We start from the raw sequence: 17436 nt of genomic DNA, 5'->3' as shown, positions 1-17436 counted from the left end.
TCATATTATTAATGATTCAGGTTTAATGGATTAGACAAGCCACTTAAGCTTAGAAAAGAAGCTTTGGATGAATCATTACGTTTTCACAAATTTGGTTTTGAGTTAGAGGCTGAACTTGGTTGGATAAGAGAACATTTACCACTTGTTGAATCTGGTGAGTTGGGTACTAATCTTCACCAAGCACAAACATTGTATAAGAAACACAAAAAATTAGAAGCAGAAATACAAGGTCATCAACCTATGATCAACAAAACCCTAGAATCTGGTCAATCGTTAATTCATCAGAAACATCCAGAAACTAAACAGGTAATGATATCATTTTATTTATTGTTATAGCTGTTTTAAAATTTAAAAAAAATAAAATTATAAACATTAACTTATTTAGGTTTCATCATTATGTACTGGACTCGAAGATGCATGGCAAGATTTATTAGCCAAAGGCGAAGACAGAAGTCGCAAACTTGAATTAAATTTAAAAGCTCAACAATTTTTCTTTGAAGCGAGTGAAATTGAAAGTTGGTTACTTGAAAAAAATAATATGTTATCTTCTACAGATTGTGGTCGAGACAGAGATGCAGCATCTAAACTTTTGACCAAACATAAAGTATGATGAATATACATTTTTATTTTTTTATAATTTTATTTAATCATATTGATTTTTATTGTATTTCTTAGGCTTTAGAATTAGAAATAGATACATATGAAGGTATCGTCAAAGAAATGTGTCACACTGGAAATAATATGATGAATTTGAAACATCCCGATATTAAAGCTATATTGTCTAAACAGGAATATATTTGTGAACAATTTAAACTATTACAAAAATTAGCAACAGCAAGACAACATAGATTAGTTGAGAGTATGTGCAGGTAAGAAATAAAATAATTCTTTTTATTCACCGTACTAATTTATTGGTCTTAATTTAGACATGAATATTTGATTGAAAATTATGAACTTGAACAATGGATTCGAGATAATATGCAAGCTGCATCATCCGAAGACTATGGACAAGATTTTGAACATCTCTTGGTACAAACATATTTAAATAGAAAATTAAAATAAGTAATAACATATGTTTTAATATAATTAATTCAATAATAGGTGTTGCAAAACAAATTTGATGACCTCAAACACCGGGTGGAAACGGGATCTAAAAGATTTAAACAATGTGAAGATCTTGCTAATAAATTAGTAGCAAATGATTCAGAGTATACATCGGAAATTGAGAAACGGCAAGAAGAAATTAGAGAACTTTGGCAACAATTAATAGTTACTATTGAAAATCGGGAAAAACGACTTAAAGCTGCTGGAGAAATTCATAGATTTCATAGAGATGTTGCTGATGCATTATCTCGAATTAATGATAAAGATGCAACTATTTCTGATGATTTAGGAAGAGATTTAAACTCAGTATTAACATTAATCAGAAAACATGAAGGATTTGAAAATGATCTTGTTGCATTAGAAGCACAACTTCAGGTAAACAAACACAATACTTAAATAAGTTTACATATTTGTTGAACTGTTATTTCTGCATTAGATTCTAGTGGAAGATGCAGTGAAGTTACAAACTCTCTACCCAGGGTCAAATGCTTCTCATATTGCAAAGCAACAAGAAACTGTAATTCAAAGTTGGACTTCGCTACAGGATCGTTCAGCACACAGGCGAGAAGCTTTACAAGCAAGCTGTGATTTGCATAGATTTTTAGCTCAAGTAAAATTTTATAGTTAATTTTTTTAAATTTAAATTTTAAAATTTTTAATAAATTATTACTCTGATTGAATCATAGGTTCGAGATCTAGTCAATTGGTCTAGTAGTTTGAGAGCTACTATGTTAACAGAAGAAAAAGTAAGAGATGCAGCGAGTGCACAGCTTTTGAAAGGAGAGCATGAAGCTGTAAAAGCTGAAATAGAAGCTAGAGAAGAAACTTTTCAAACTGTTGCTGATCTTGGAGAAGCATTAGTACAAGGAGGTCATTTTGCAGCAAATGTAAGACTATATATTATATTTTTAATTAACTTTTAATTGAATTGAATTTATGTTATTTAAATGTGTATACAGGAAATCCAAGAAAAACTTAACCATTTATTGGAAGAACGGCATCAATTACATTCGTCTTGGCATCATAAAAAAGTTCATCTTGATCAACTTATTGATTTGCAATTTTTCCTTCGTGATGCTAAACAAATAGATACAATTTGTAACACACAAGAAGTAGCATTAGCAAGTTTAGAATATGGTATTTTAATTAATATTTACTAAAAAAATACCAGCATAATAATGATATACTTTTATGATCGATTTTATTTTTAATTTAGGAAATACTGTGGATCAAGTAGCTTCATTAGTAAAAAAACATGAAGGTTTTGAAAAATTATTTGAAACACAAGAAGAAAAAATTTCTCTCTTACAAGATCATTGTCACAAATTACTCAGTCAAAACCATTTTGAAAGTGATTTGATATCTAAAAGACTGAACGAAGTTTTAGCTAGACGAGCACAAATTCGAAAGCTAAGCATTTTAAGAAAACAAAAATTAGATGATGCTTTGTTACATGCTCAATTTCTACGTGATGTCGGAGAAGCTGAATCATGGATTAGTGAAAAACGCAAAAAGTTGGATGTGGAAATTAGCAAAGGTGATGTTAATAACTTAGATGACAAAATCAAAAAATTGCAAAAACATCAAGCGTTCCAAGCTGAACTTACTGCAAACCAAGGAAGAATTAATTCTATAAAAAATAATGGTATACTTTTAAATATAAAATCTTTTTCTTACAATTTATTATTTAGTATTAATTTTTATTTATAATATAGCTGATATGTTAGTTGAAAAAAAGCACAAAAATTCAAAGGACATTCAAGATTCTTTAGGAAAGCTTTTAGTTTTATGGAGAAATTTATTACAAGAAACTAATGAAAAAGGTAGAGGTTTAGAAGAAGCACAAGATATCTTAGAATTTAATAACCAAGTAGATAAGGTAGAAACTTGGATCAGAGACAAAGTAAGATTAAAAATATTTCTATATTACCTAACCCAACCACATAATACAACAATGAAATCTATTATGAAATTAATTTGTAGGAAATGATGGTCCAAGCTGGAGAAATGGGTTTAGATTATGAACATTGTTTAGCATTACAAAGAAAACTTGAAGACATTGACAATCGAGTTGATGAAGGAAAAATAGAGACAATTAATAATTTAGCTGATAAACTTATTAGACAAGGGCGTAGTGATACACAGTCAATACAACAACGTCGACAAAGTCTAAACAATAAGTATGACTAAATCAGTGACTTATTATATAGTGTGTCGAAAACAGGGTATACTTTATCACTCGTTACTCTGTAAATATTTTTCAATTCTGTTTGCGAGATATTAAATCATAAATTCTTATGACTTAAAATTGTCTTAACCTCATGTATTTGTGCATGTGCAACAACATATTTTTTTTTTAAATCACAACCCCTATTTTGAATAACACTATATGGTACATTATACATTTATTATAAGAGTAATAAATTATTTAATATCTATGAATTATTGTTTCATTTTATTATAACACATTATGAACTTACATAAATTAAAAACGAATGTTTATTATAATATTAGTAATAATAATTCTGATGGAACAAAAAATACACACAATTATAAATAACATAAATATTCAAATGTTTATTAATGTTGCTTAGATTTGAAGCATGTTCTCCTCAACTCTACACAATGAGAGACTTTTGAAAAATGTATAATATTGTGCTAAAAAAAAAATAAAAATTTAGAATTTTATTTTTGGAAAATATATGTTTTTTTAATAAATTATGTAATTTCATAATGTGTAATGATAAAATTAAATAATAATTCATAGATAGTAAATAATTTTTTACTTAAATGTATAATGTATCATGTGGTGTTTGGAACAAAAAAATATGTAAGCTAAAAAAAAGATTAATTTGATACATTTTTTTTAAAAATTTTACTTTGCAAATTTTGCCAATTTTTTTGATAGATCAAATTTGCTTAAAAAACATTGATTAATTTGAAAATAATATTTAAAATAAGGATTTTAATTTTAAAAAGATTCCTTGTGTTGCGCATCTACAAAATACACAAGTTAAAACAAATTTAAGTCATAGGAATTTATGATCAATTAATCTATTTTAACGTCCTTCAAACAAAATTGAAAAATATATACAGGGTAATGAGTGATAAAGTGTACCCTGTTTTCGAGGACACACAGTATATATACTATTAACATATTATTATAAAATATAATATCATATAATAGCAAATATTAATAAATAAATTTATTTTATTAGGTGGAAGGCCCTTCAAGGTGCTTTAAGTGAATACAGGGAACATCTAAATGGAGCTCTAGAAATACATTCTTTCAATCGAGATGTTGATGATACTTTGCAGCGGGTTAGTGAGAAAGCACTTGCAATGTCTAGCAACGAAACTGGTAAAAATCTAGGTAGTGTTGAGCAATTACAAAGAAAACAGGATGCTTTGGAACGTGATATGACAGCCATTGAAGGAAAAACAAAAGAACATGAAGCTGAATGCAGGCGGCTCATTCAAAAATATCCTGATATGTCTTCTCCGATCAAAACTAAACTGTCTGAACTACAAGATAACTGGAGAAACTTGCATATGTTATCCAAAAAGCGACGAGAAGCTTTAAGTGATGCATATACAAGGGAAAAGTTTTTATCAGAGTTAAAAGAAGCTGAACTTTGGGTTGTGGATTCAATCAAAAAAATTAAAGGTCATGATATGCCCACAAATATGGCTGAAGCAAAAGCTCTATTAGAATTAAACCAAGAGAGAAAAGCTGAAATTAATGGACGCCAAGAACACTTTAAAACATTGAAAGATTCTGGATTGAAAATAAATCCAATTCCTGAAAAAGAACTTGCTCACCTTGACGAACTGCGCAGAACATTGAGTGCAGCTTGGGAAGAAAGAAAAACTATGTTAAGCCAAGCTTTAGAACTGCAAATATTCAAAAATCAAGCTGATCAAGTAGACAATTGGTTAGCATCAAAAGAAGCATTTTTGAGTAATGATGACTTAGGGGTAAGGAACAAATAATAATAATAATTTGGTTATTTATATTTTTAAATTTATTTAGAAAAATTAACAATAAATTCATAATAAAAACTTTTCCAATAATACAGGAATCATTGTCAAGTGTAGAAGAATTAATACGAAAACATGAAGCGTTTGAAAAAACATTAACAGCACAACTAGTTAAAGTAGATGAATTAGAAAAGTATGCTTTAGATCTTGTCACTGGTCAACATTATGATATCAATGGGATACAAGGGCGTTTAGTCAGTATATGTAATAGAAGAGATAGATTAAAAGAAGCTACAGCTTCTCGCAAAAAACGTTTAAACGATTCCAGGCTTTTACAACAGTTCTTAAGAAATATGTATGAGGTAAATAAAGTAGAATAAGTTAATGAATGGCAACATGAAATAAAAAAAAAAATTAAAATTTATAATTTTAGGTGGAAGGATGGATAATTCAAAAACAACAAGTAGCAGGAGATGAAAGTTATAGAGATCCCACAAACTTACAGCGAAAAATTCAAAAACACGCTACTTTTGACTCAGAATTAATTGCAAATCGTAATCGTGTTAATGCTATTTGTACTGAAGGTGAAAACTTAATCAGCAGTGGTCATTTTGCGAGTATGGAAATTCGAGTAAGATTAGATGAACTTGAAACAAAATGGCGACTTTTACAAGAGATGAGTTCTCTTAAAAAACAACGACTACAAGATGCTTATCAAGTGAGAATTTATTTTAAAAATAATAAATATAAATGCAATTTATCAATTTGTCATAAAAATATTATATTTTTAGGCATTATTATTTAACCGCACATTAGAAGAACTTGAAGCTTGGACAGAAGAAGTAGAAATGCAATTACAATCCGAAGACCATGGAAAAGATTTGCAAAGTGTTGTAAATCTGTTGAAAAGGCATTCACTGTTAGAGAATGATGTTCATAGTCATGGTGAAGCTTGTCAATCTCTAAAAGATACTGCTCTAACATTCCAAAATTCTGATCATTTCATGAAAGATGAGATACAAGAAAAATCGCAAGCAGTTCTTAAAAGGTATGTAACAAAAACAAACTAGTTTATTTTGTTATAACTAATCTGAATACTTTACAGATATAATTCTCTTCAAGAGCCAATGCAAATAAGAAGAGATAATCTTGAAGATGCACTTATAAATTATAGATTATCACGAGATATTGAAGAAGAAGTGACTTGGATTAATGACAAAGAACTACAAATCAACTCTCATGATTTTGGTACAAGCTTACACTCAGTGCAGGCATTACAAAATAAACATCAGGCAAGTTATATTATAAAATAATGTATTAATAAAAAAAATATATTGTGTTTAACAATTCTTATACAATCATATTTTGTTTTTTCTAAAGGCTTTAGATGCTGAATTAATATCTCATGAACCAGTAGTAGCAGCCTTAATTGACAGAGGGCAGCAAATGGTTAGAAGTGGTCATTTTGCATCACAACAAATTGAAATAAACTATAGCGTTCTTCAAAAAAAAATGTCTCAACTTAAAGAACAATCAAAGATCAGGAAACAAAAATTATTAGACGCTTATGAATCACAAATGGTTAGTATTAATTATTCCAATGCAATTGAAAATTAAAAAATAAATGTATTATTATTAAAAATAATATATCTAATTTTAATTATAATTCTTTAGTTCTATGCGGAAGCAAATGAAGCTGAAGTTTGGTTAAAAGAAAAATATCCTTTATTGGCATCTAATGACTATGGTAGAGACGAAGACTCTGTACAAACCCTTATGAAGAAACTTGAAGGAATAGAAAGAGAACTGAACACATTCCAACACACTCTTGAGAGACTAGCTAAATTAAGTAGAAACCTAGTAAATAGATCACATTTTGATTCGGAAAATATTTTACGAAAACAGGTATAATAAAAAAAAAAAAATTACTTTTACATTATAATTATTAATTTACCTTTTTTTTAGACTGATATAGAAGAAGTTTACACAGAGCTCTGTACATTAAATAAAAGAAGAGCAACTAGATTAGTAGAGAGTCGAAAATTCTATAAATTTATTCGAGAAGCAGAAGATGTTGCCGAGTGGATAGGAGATCAAACAACGGTAGCTGCCTCAGAAGATTATGGTCGAGATGTAGAGCATGTGGAACTTTTAATCCAAGTAATTTACTTGAAAATTCTTCCTTTTATTAGAATATAATTTTAATATATATTTTAGGCATTTGAAAGCTTCATGAGTGGTTTAAATGGCAGTGAAGGACGTATCTCAAGTTGCATAAACATTGGTCATAAGTTACTCGAAGAAAATAATCCTGAACAAGATCAGATCAGAATAAGATTAGAAGACACTCAACAACTATGGGATGACTTAAAAGAGTTAGCAAATGCTAGACAAGAGGTAAATATGTTTTTTTTATTTTTATCAATATGAATATCAGATCATAAAATAAACTAGTATTTTCAACCATGGATTTTATTTGTACATCTATAATTTTTATATTTTTTTATATTAAAAATCGATGCTATATTCACAATTCACATACAACTTGTATTAAAATAAAAATAATTTTAATTAATATCAAAGAATTAAATATATTTAAGATTATTATATTTTTATACACAATATCTATTGTCTGACGATTAAAATTATTTATAATGAATTAAATGAGTATATTAATATATAAAGCAAAATAAAACAATCAAATTCTGTTATATTAGGTACAAAAAATTAATAATGAACATTAAAACCAAAATAAAAATAATACTAACATTACCAATATTATCCAATGGTCACTTTAAACACACAAAAATAAATATATAAATAATACTTGTAAACAACCAACTATGGTTGGAGAATGCTGCAATGATTTAGCACTAAATCATGTGACATTTGTATTATAAATAAAATAATAATAATAACTTAAGTACACAAAAAAATTCACAAAGTAAATATTTGATAAAATATTACTATTGCTTAAAGGATTAATAATAATAACCAATGAGTTTAAATAAATGTATGATATATAATGATATTTTTTTTTTTAATATGTTCAATAATTATATATAATAAGGATTATTAATTATAACTAATATTTGACATCAATCTTAATTTTATATAAAAAAAAAATATTGCATAATATAGCATACACTATTATCACATTGTCAGTGTTTAAGCATATCTTTGAATACTATCAAATTAAAACTAAGTTTTGTATGTATAAAATATAAAATAAAATAAAATGATGTTCATTATAAATTGTATTATTATTATTATTGTTAATATTACCTTTTGTTGCAATTTAACTTGTGTTCGTAAAAAAAAAAAAAAAATTCTTAAATTTTAGGCTTTGATGGGTGCTAAACAAGTGCACGTTTTCGACCGAACTGCCGACGAAACCATCAGCTGGATTCAAGAAAAAGGTGGATTATTGGCTGCCGAAGATTATGGTCACGATTTAGATACAATACAAACTCTAATTCAAAAACATCAAGGTTTTGAAGCAGACCTTGCTGCAGTCAAAGAACAAGTAACTACTTGTTTTACTACTACAAATAATAATAAAAAAAGTTAACTATAATTTACATTTTAGTTATATTTTATTATTACTCACCAGGTGGAATGCGTCGTACAAGAAGCTGGTCGGTTGTCAGCCATGTTTCCAGATGCCAAAGATCACATCGAAGTAAAACAAGAAGAAGCAGTTGATGCTTGGACCACATTACTAGAAAATGCGAGTCAAAGAAAAAGCAAACTGAATCAAGCTGAACACTTGCAGTCCTACTTTGATCAATATAGACACTTAATGTAAGTACATACAAAACGTAATATTTTTTTTACTTTTTATTACGTGTTTTTTTTCTAACGGTACCTTTTGGTCGTTTAGTGCGTGGATAAACGAAACTATTGCAAAAATCACGTCACCCATGCTTAGCCAAGAAGTGAGTGGTGCAGAAATGCTCATACTACGACACCAAGAGCACAACGCCGAAATTAATAGCCGATCTGAAGTTTTGAGCGAGTTCTATCAGACCGGAAGAAGTCTCATTCAACATGTTCGTACAACAATTTGACATGTATACGTCTTCCGTGTTACTATAACTAAAATACGTGAATTTTAGGGTCATTTTATGTCGGACGAAATCAATGAAAAGATCCACGTTCTCGAACAAAGACATTATTTCATGACCGACACTTGGGAAAAGCGTAAGATCTTATACGATCAAAATTTGGACACGCAGGTATCTATTATTTACAATATTATATTCAAGGTTGTCTTTAGATATGATCGACGCTTTAGAGGTGTTAAAATTTAAATGTGATCAGATAAAAGGTTGCTAAAATAATACTTACGCTTGGTGTTAATAGAGCTAAAGCCGGCCTTGGTTATATTAATGCTCGACGAACGTAGTTCGGATTACTTTGGATACGATGCACTAAATTCCGTATATATTTTTTTTAGCTGTTTAAACGTGATGCAGACCTACTGGAGTCTTGGATACAAACTCGAGAACCTGTGTTAAACGATGATAAGCTGGGTGACTCTATATGGCAGGTTGAAGAACTTATCAGGAAACACGAAGATTTCGAAAAGACAATCGAAGCGCAAGAAGAAAAGTTCAATACACTGAAAAGGATTACTCTGGTAACATTTTTTCGCCAACTTATAACTTGAATTTAAAATAAATGCATCATAATAATGAGTATTGGAAAAAATAATTATAATTATGTATATTTTTTTTTATTGATTTCTCATTTTTGTGTCGTGTGTACTTAAACGACTCAATAGTTAATCAATTTCATTATATTTATATTAAATACATTGTATCTGTGCAGTTGGAATTAGCGTTTAAAGAACAACTGGAGACTGAAGAGCGGGCCCGCGTTGCGGAAAAAGAACGACTAGAACGAGAGCGACTGGAAGCGCGTAAACAACGCGAAGTGCAACGCATTACAGATGTAAGTTCGTCTGAAGATTTATAAATACATTTTTTTAAATTATATTCAAAATTGTCTATTGTTCTGCAGGAGAGAAAGAAGGAAGGCGATCGGTGGAAGGTCAATAATGCCGGCGAGACGATGAATGGCGACGATGACGAATTCGACCCTAACATGAGGTACACTACTCAAATTAAATATACATTTTTCCCAAAGCTTTTTAAACGGTTTAAGTTATTTAGTACTTGTGAAACTATGGTGAATAATCGCATGGAAGTTTTTTTTTATCTTTAAAATTTATCTTTATCTTTATTTTTACAGTTTGATAAGTTTATTTATTAAAAGTTTTTATAGAATAAATTATACTAACATTTTATAAGATACTCGTGTACTCTATACAAATATAATGTTATTATTATTTAAACTTTTTATGGAATTGCCTCGTTTTTTGATTTTTTGCTTAAGAATGCATGATAAAAATATTGCGCATGAAAATGATCTAGTAGCGCCGCTGAAATCGTCAGAAGCGTTGAAAGTCAAAAATACTTCACCTATAAACGAAGACTCGGATATGTAAGTTTATATTTGCTAGTTTATTTACTCTCGTCTAACGCTATCAATACACTAATGCTTATACTGTTAATGTTGTACTTATTCTTATAAAAGTCGTAAAATATCACAAACTTTTATTTCTATGAGCTATTACAAATTGTTATATTTATATAATATATAGACTCATGGTTCCCGGCTCACCAGCATTAAACAACAGTGGTAATTTCTCTTCAATCTTTGGAAATCGCTTGAAAAAAGGTAATATCAAAGTAAAATATACATACCTATTATATTCGATACGTTGAACGAATATTTAATAGAATTTATTATATATAGTAAATATAGAATATACTTCTTCCGAAAATCAAAAGTTTAAATAAGGTTTAAAAATATAAATGTATGCTGTATTGTATATATAGACGTAAAACGGGCTGAAAGCATGAAAGCGGACGTATACAAGAAACCCAAAAGAACCCCCAGTTTTACCACTCGCAGGAGAACGCAAAGTTTCCGAAAACTTCAAAAATTGGAAAATGTAGACCAACTGCCCCCGGTTGAAATACAAGGGTTCTTGGACAGAAAACACGAATTGCAAAGTAGCGGGAAAAAAGCCGCAGTCAGGTCGTGGAAAACTTTTTATACAGGTAAACAAGACATATAATTTTTTTCTACAAATATAATTATTTTCATACGCAAAACAATAACAACCAGTATTTTGTTTACTATAAGTGGTAAAGATTTAAATGAAACTACAATTATGTATATTATTCACTGTTATTTTATTACAAAATATTCGAAAATTGTAGATAAATTCGAGAAAAAAAATGTTCTGATGAAGTATCTTATGTTATTTTTAGGTGTTATACTTTATATACCTATTATACTTACCCAAAATATTTAATCCTAGAATAGTAAAAATATAACATTTCTATACGCCACCATTATTATTATGGTATATACCATAATAATAAGAATCTAAAAAACATACAGAGAAAAAATATTATTCTAGACCCGGAGTAACCAACCTTTTTCTATATTGTACCAAATAGAAAAAATTTAGCACTTACGTATTTATTTTATAACAATACAGTAAATGTGTTATTTTATCTGACGCTAATATGCAGGTTGACCACCTCTATACTAAACATTTCAGAATAAAACTAATAATAATAATTATTATTTCGTTGTCTAGTGTTATGCGGTCAGCTATTGTGCTTCTTCAAGGATCAGGAGGATTTCGTGTCCAGTAAAGCAGCGACATCGCCAATCATTGTGTTCAAAGCGAAATGCGAAAAGGCGTTTGACTACACGAAACGGAAACATGTGTTCAGGTAAATACCATGATAAATAATTGTAAATGCTGTAAATTTAATAACAATACATATATATGTATTTTTATACAAATATCAAAAAATTAAATAAAATAGAAATAAGTCAATACCATGCAGTCGTACAAAAATATTTTTTATACAAGTACAGTAAAACCTCGATAAGACAGAACTTCCGTTAAACAGAAACCCTGTTAACACGGAAAAATTGCATGGTCCCAAGCGATTTCATCTTATCAAGGTTTTACTGTAATATAAAATAACCAGTAACAGAATAAGTTTAAATTAGTTTAATCATATACGTAATATTATCGGGTATTTATAATCAATGGTAATATAATTGAATACAGATAGTAAACCTACTATTATACATATTATACTTTATGGTAATATACTAATATGTAAAAAATATTTTCATTTAATAACCGTTTAAAATTATAATCTCTATATATTCATTGTTTCTATTTTTTTTTTATGGCGTAAATCAATACTTATATAATTTAGGTTCCTGCAGGTAGGTAATCGTTTATAAATACATAATATGTACCTATTTATGTACGCACATTTGCAATACATACTTAAAGAACCACGTGATGACGAAAATATCAGACGATTACTTTATGTTTGTTACTGTTTTAGGTTATGCTGCACGGACGGTTCAGAGTTCCTCTTCTTGGCCGACACGTCCAAGGAAATGGAAGAGTGGGTCAACAAAATCACGTTCCACGCGCAACTTCCTCCAAGCCTACAGCTTCTGAGCTACGACGACAACCAAAAGGTGCATACTTAATTTCAAATTCCATACCTATGCCTATTACAATATTTCCGAGCACACATTCGATGTATATTATGAAAAATTTGAATAAACGAATTAGCTAAATTATCGCATAATACTAGTCATATTTTATTAACGTATCTCTATTACTTAATTAACTATGATAAAAATATGTTTCCATTTCCACAGGGTTCACCACGATCAGACTTGCAGACTCCGGTCCCATCAACGGTCATCAGCACAAGTTCGAGCGCGGCCACGACGCCAGAAACCGAACGCAAGCCCCTTGCACCATTGCCGCCGGTGGTAAACGTACGGAAAGACAGTCAACTCCGTCGGCCCATACCAGTACGACCGCCTTCGGTGGACAACATACCGTACCAAAACAATCACTCGGCCGTCGGTAAGTTTATACTATCACGTGATACTCTGTATAAAAACGGCCAACGCTACGATATTTCTCCGACACTGTCACATTTTTTTCGTCTTCTATAAATATGCAATGATTTATATATATATATATATAGCTGGGCTATATGTAACTATCATGACGCGAGTCATATAGGCGGAGCTTGGGGACTAGCCCCTCTACGTTTCCAATTAACCCCCCCCCCCCCAAAATATATACTCAAGTTATGTGCCTACAGTTTTGTATCATTATTCACAAATATACTATTTAAAGGGTATGATAACACTAATTTTTTTTAACCTACAACTTATAATATTATTTATAACAGTTATTTTTTCTACATCATTTTTTTTATTTTATTATTTATTTTTATATTTGTATTTTGTAGTAATATTGCTATAGCATGCAATACATTAATACATTTTAGTTTATTTATTTATATTTGTATTGAAACATAGTATTAACTACCACACACTGACACTGGATGATTTTTATATTTTTGTTTTTATAATATATAAACAAGATTATTTCTAACTAAATAGGACGTTATTAATAATTATTTTCATTAAGTAATCTAGGGCTTGAGTGGGGACCCCCCCAAAAAAAAAAAAAATTATCAAGCTCCGCCTATGATACAAATATGCTGATGATTTAAATGAGTGATTATCAACCAAGACTTTACTAATTAGTATGTGTTCTGTACCAATATACCTACATCTATTATAATTTTCGTTTTCAGACGCCACCGATTTCGGTACCAAAGCATCGCCGTCCGGATACCCCGCACGGCCGCATTCCTATTACTCAAACGGCAACAATGACTGGACCAAGGACTCAATCCACCCCAAATCACCAGGTTTGTTATTAACACCTACACGCTCTGTCTGTTATTATCAGGGGAATATACAGAGGGGGGTTGGGATTCAATCCCCAAAATAATTTCGATTAACGAAGAAAAAATTGTTTTATTATGTTGCCGCACAATTTGTATTGCTATATTTTGTAAACCCCCCGAAATTTTTTTGTATACGTGCCTGGTTATCATACTTTTTAATATAATAATAATATAGAATCCCCAGATCTATTGAGATATGATAATTTTACAATCACGTTTTTATTTTACAGACGTCGCCCCGCCACCGTTGCCGACCACAGCGCCACCGATCAAATCAGCTAACAGAGAAACATGGACTTCAGACTACAGGCACAGCGCCGGTGAGTTTCGTCAAGCACCTTACCTACTTATATTATTTTATTTATTTCTCTCCATTGACCCACTATTGCTGTTCATAGTTCTTGGCTATCTCCTGTAATCAATTAGTTTGGTATAATTAAAACAATTAAAACAATAATATATTATATATTATATGCTACAGCCCACAGTTTGTTGTCCATACAAACTTTGGAAATGATCTTGTGTTGTATATTAAAATAGTGGTTACTGCATGTGGACGACAAATCTCGTAGTTAAATTCATTTTTGATTAAAATAACAATTTAAGGATTGATCATTGTTTTTCGTTTTTAATTGAATATTTAATTCAAAATTTGTCACTCAATTATTATCGTGGTGTATTAATTATTAACTTGTTTGTTATTAGAATAATTTATATACTGTAGTCCATAAGTACTATTAAAATCCAGATCCATACAACGCAAAACACAAAATAAGTTTTCTAATCCACTCAATGATATAAATTAATTATTTCTATTTATATGGAACAAAATTAAACACCCTGTATAATTTATAGGTATAGCCAAATAGTTTGAACAACATTGCATTTATATCGTCTACTAATTAATTATATTAGGATGATACATTACACCATTATTGGTTGTATAAACCTGTAGGGAAATTCTATTTTTTTTTTTATATATATATTCTAGGATTAACGTTTCCTTCGTGATATGTCTGTATATTGTATATAGTATATCTACACATCAAAAACAAATTTTGTATTACATTTGTACCTATATATTGCTACAACCAATGTCAGTTTATTTTTTTCATATTAGCTAAGCCCTACTATATACCATTTCATATCAGACCGTTTTTCTAACGCTATTAAAGAAAGCAATAAAAATGTCAACGATTTAACGCAGTATTTCCGTCAAAATTTAAATTAAAATGGAAAAAAATACACATTATTACACTTTGTATAATATAATATATTATTCCAAATACTATTATACTTACTATACTTACATATAATCTACAGTCTATGTGATGTAATAAAATCATAATTTTGTCGGACTAGTAGATACTGCAGTAATATACCTGCAGTATACGCTTGTGTATCGTATTGCTGAAACGATGTTTCCTTTTCTTTATTTTAAGAAATCGTTGAATTTTAGAAGTACTAACCTATCTTAACAAATTGCTTATAGGTATATAACATGCTTAAATGTATATAATATTAGAGATCACATATTCTTTTCATTTGAATATATATAATATATATATCAAGTATATTATACCTACATATGTTCTATGCACAAACATGATTCGATGTCATCGATTGATAAAATTTAGAGTAATATTTACAATTTCACGTCACTACGTCGTTAAGGGAAATTGAAAAGGGGAAGAGCATCAATCTAAAAACGAAAAAAAGTGAAGCGAGTAAATTTGTTTGGTTGTACCTATTTATAAGTATTTTACATTTTTAGCAGTAACTGATTTCCACTGTCACACAATAGGTTAGGTTAGAGTTATTTTTAGAATGTTACGATGATCATACTCTATAATCGATATAAACAATGATAAGTGACTATGTTTTTTTTTTTTTTTTAATTTCACAGTTTACGCGAATATCGACGCGCTCAAGCAGCCACCGCCACCAGTACCAAATCGATCAGCCACGTTGCCGGTGACGACGAGTAGCAGCCAGCAGCGGGCCAGTGAGAGCTCCAGCGAGAGCGAACACCAAATGCCGTTGGGCCGTAAAGACAAGAGGTCCAGCGTTCTGTCCAGCCTTTTCCGCAAAAAAAAAGCCACCAATTTATAAACCCCGATAGATGTACTAGTTGCAGATAATGACGTCTTGTCAATATATTATTATAATTATTATAATCAACATTTTCTTATAGATTATGTGCACAATATCTATACAATGATCTATCAGCCATATACGTGTCGTAGATAACAGATCCAAATATTTTTATTGTTTTTACACACACATTATGTATCATAGTCTGAATAGTGTCGGAAATTGAGTGATAATCCGTGTTAATAGTTGAAAAAATTTCTGTTTCTGTTCTATAAAACGTCGAGAGACTTTGTTTTCAAAAATTCGAGCAAAATAATCGATCCAACAAATGTACGTTTCAAAACGTCTCGTAACTATTTACGTCTATAATAGTCAGATGTATATATATTATCTATAATATAATATATAGGAATTATTGTGTTTATATTTTTTAATAACTTCGTGCTACAATGTGACACGAACTTCATCTCCCCCGTCCCCTCCTACGGTAGATAACATTAAAATTTAAATCGACCGTATTACAATATAAATGTGTATGTGTGTTATTATATATACTTATTTCGTATGCGTATAATATTAAATTAGTGTGCCATTCATTGTATACCTATCGTAATAAGCTCTGTAAACGCGTTTGAGAAGGGAACCAACACCGAAAACTACGGTGCAGTCAATGTTGTATATTATTATTACGAGTTAGATTTTATGGATACCTATGTGTGTGATTTTTTTGTTTAATTTTATTTCGTCACCAAACGACATGCATTTTTATTATATATTTAGATAGTTCTTAGTTTTATCGTTGTGTACTATGTATTTAAGGAATGCCTACCAATTTCATAGTAGTCTGAGGTTTTTATTGGTTTTATTTCTGAGAAATTCGACTAAAACGAGAATGGACCATTCCGCCATTGAATAAAATATCAATATTTATAGGATTTTTTTAAAATTTTAATCGAAAAACTCGTGTTATTATATGGGTATTGTACTTATATTTTTTTGTCATATAATGTCTTTTACAGCATGTATAAGTAAATTATGCCATTATTATAAAAATTAAATAAATTTTATTCCTCCGTAGATTTAAATAATTCTGTTGTTTTTCCGTCTACTTTTTTTCTATCCTGTATAAATATTTTTAAACGTTTTATTATGTATTTTTTATCTATTATTGTTATAACATGTTTAATGTTTATGAAATTATAAAATTATTTTTATTTTAAACGATCATAATATTTAATAATGTACTCGTAAGTTATTATTTATTATTGCTTTCCATATTATATTATGACATACGAATATGCATTAGTGATTAGAAAAAACTATCTTATACATTAGTTTTTTGCTTCTAGTTAGAGTTCATGTT

The 17436-nt window shown here is 29.5% G+C and overlaps 1 protein-coding gene across 3 annotated transcripts in view; it reads left to right on the top strand.

The window, feature by feature from the left end:
- Positions 1-17181, top strand: part of LOC113554245 (spectrin beta chain, non-erythrocytic 5) — a 55033-nt gene extending 37852 nt beyond the window's left edge. The window contains exons 24-59 of one of the 3 annotated variants that reach the window (XM_026957998.1): positions 21-306; positions 386-604; positions 676-869; positions 927-1029; positions 1102-1479; positions 1541-1714; positions 1791-1991; positions 2064-2241; positions 2321-2749; positions 2820-3007; positions 3088-3284; positions 4323-5082; positions 5184-5447; positions 5519-5803; positions 5877-6133; positions 6191-6377; positions 6466-6666; positions 6760-6990; positions 7051-7245; positions 7303-7482; positions 8429-8611; positions 8699-8889; positions 8969-9137; positions 9204-9323; positions 9545-9727; positions 9919-10041; positions 10111-10199; positions 10486-10593; positions 10754-10830; positions 10992-11216; positions 11765-11903; positions 12540-12678; positions 12865-13078; positions 13824-13940; positions 14210-14299; positions 15886-17181. In XM_026957998.1, coding sequence (XP_026813799.1) covers positions 21-306; positions 386-604; positions 676-869; positions 927-1029; positions 1102-1479; positions 1541-1714; positions 1791-1991; positions 2064-2241; positions 2321-2749; positions 2820-3007; positions 3088-3284; positions 4323-5082; positions 5184-5447; positions 5519-5803; positions 5877-6133; positions 6191-6377; positions 6466-6666; positions 6760-6990; positions 7051-7245; positions 7303-7482; positions 8429-8611; positions 8699-8889; positions 8969-9137; positions 9204-9323; positions 9545-9727; positions 9919-10041; positions 10111-10199; positions 10486-10593; positions 10754-10830; positions 10992-11216; positions 11765-11903; positions 12540-12678; positions 12865-13078; positions 13824-13940; positions 14210-14299; positions 15886-16091 — 7480 coding nt within the window. In that variant the 3' untranslated portion in view covers positions 16092-17181. The remainder of the gene's footprint in view (positions 1-20; positions 307-385; positions 605-675; positions 870-926; positions 1030-1101; positions 1480-1540; positions 1715-1790; positions 1992-2063; positions 2242-2320; positions 2750-2819; positions 3008-3087; positions 3285-4322; positions 5083-5183; positions 5448-5518; positions 5804-5876; positions 6134-6190; positions 6378-6465; positions 6667-6759; positions 6991-7050; positions 7246-7302; positions 7483-8428; positions 8612-8698; positions 8890-8968; positions 9138-9203; positions 9324-9544; positions 9728-9918; positions 10042-10110; positions 10200-10485; positions 10594-10753; positions 10831-10991; positions 11217-11764; positions 11904-12539; positions 12679-12864; positions 13079-13823; positions 13941-14209; positions 14300-15885) is intronic. The other 2 variants (XM_026957997.1, XM_026957999.1) reach the window with 2 other exon arrangements.
- The last annotated feature ends 255 nt before the right edge of the window (positions 17182-17436 follow it).

The sequence above is a fragment of the Rhopalosiphum maidis genome, chromosome 2 (assembly GCF_003676215.2).
Source record: "Rhopalosiphum maidis isolate BTI-1 chromosome 2, ASM367621v3, whole genome shotgun sequence".
In the NCBI taxonomy this organism is placed as follows: domain Eukaryota; kingdom Metazoa; phylum Arthropoda; class Insecta; order Hemiptera; family Aphididae; genus Rhopalosiphum; species Rhopalosiphum maidis.
The sequence above is the reverse complement of the archived record's forward strand: the minus strand, read 5'-3'. Positions and strand labels throughout refer to the sequence as shown.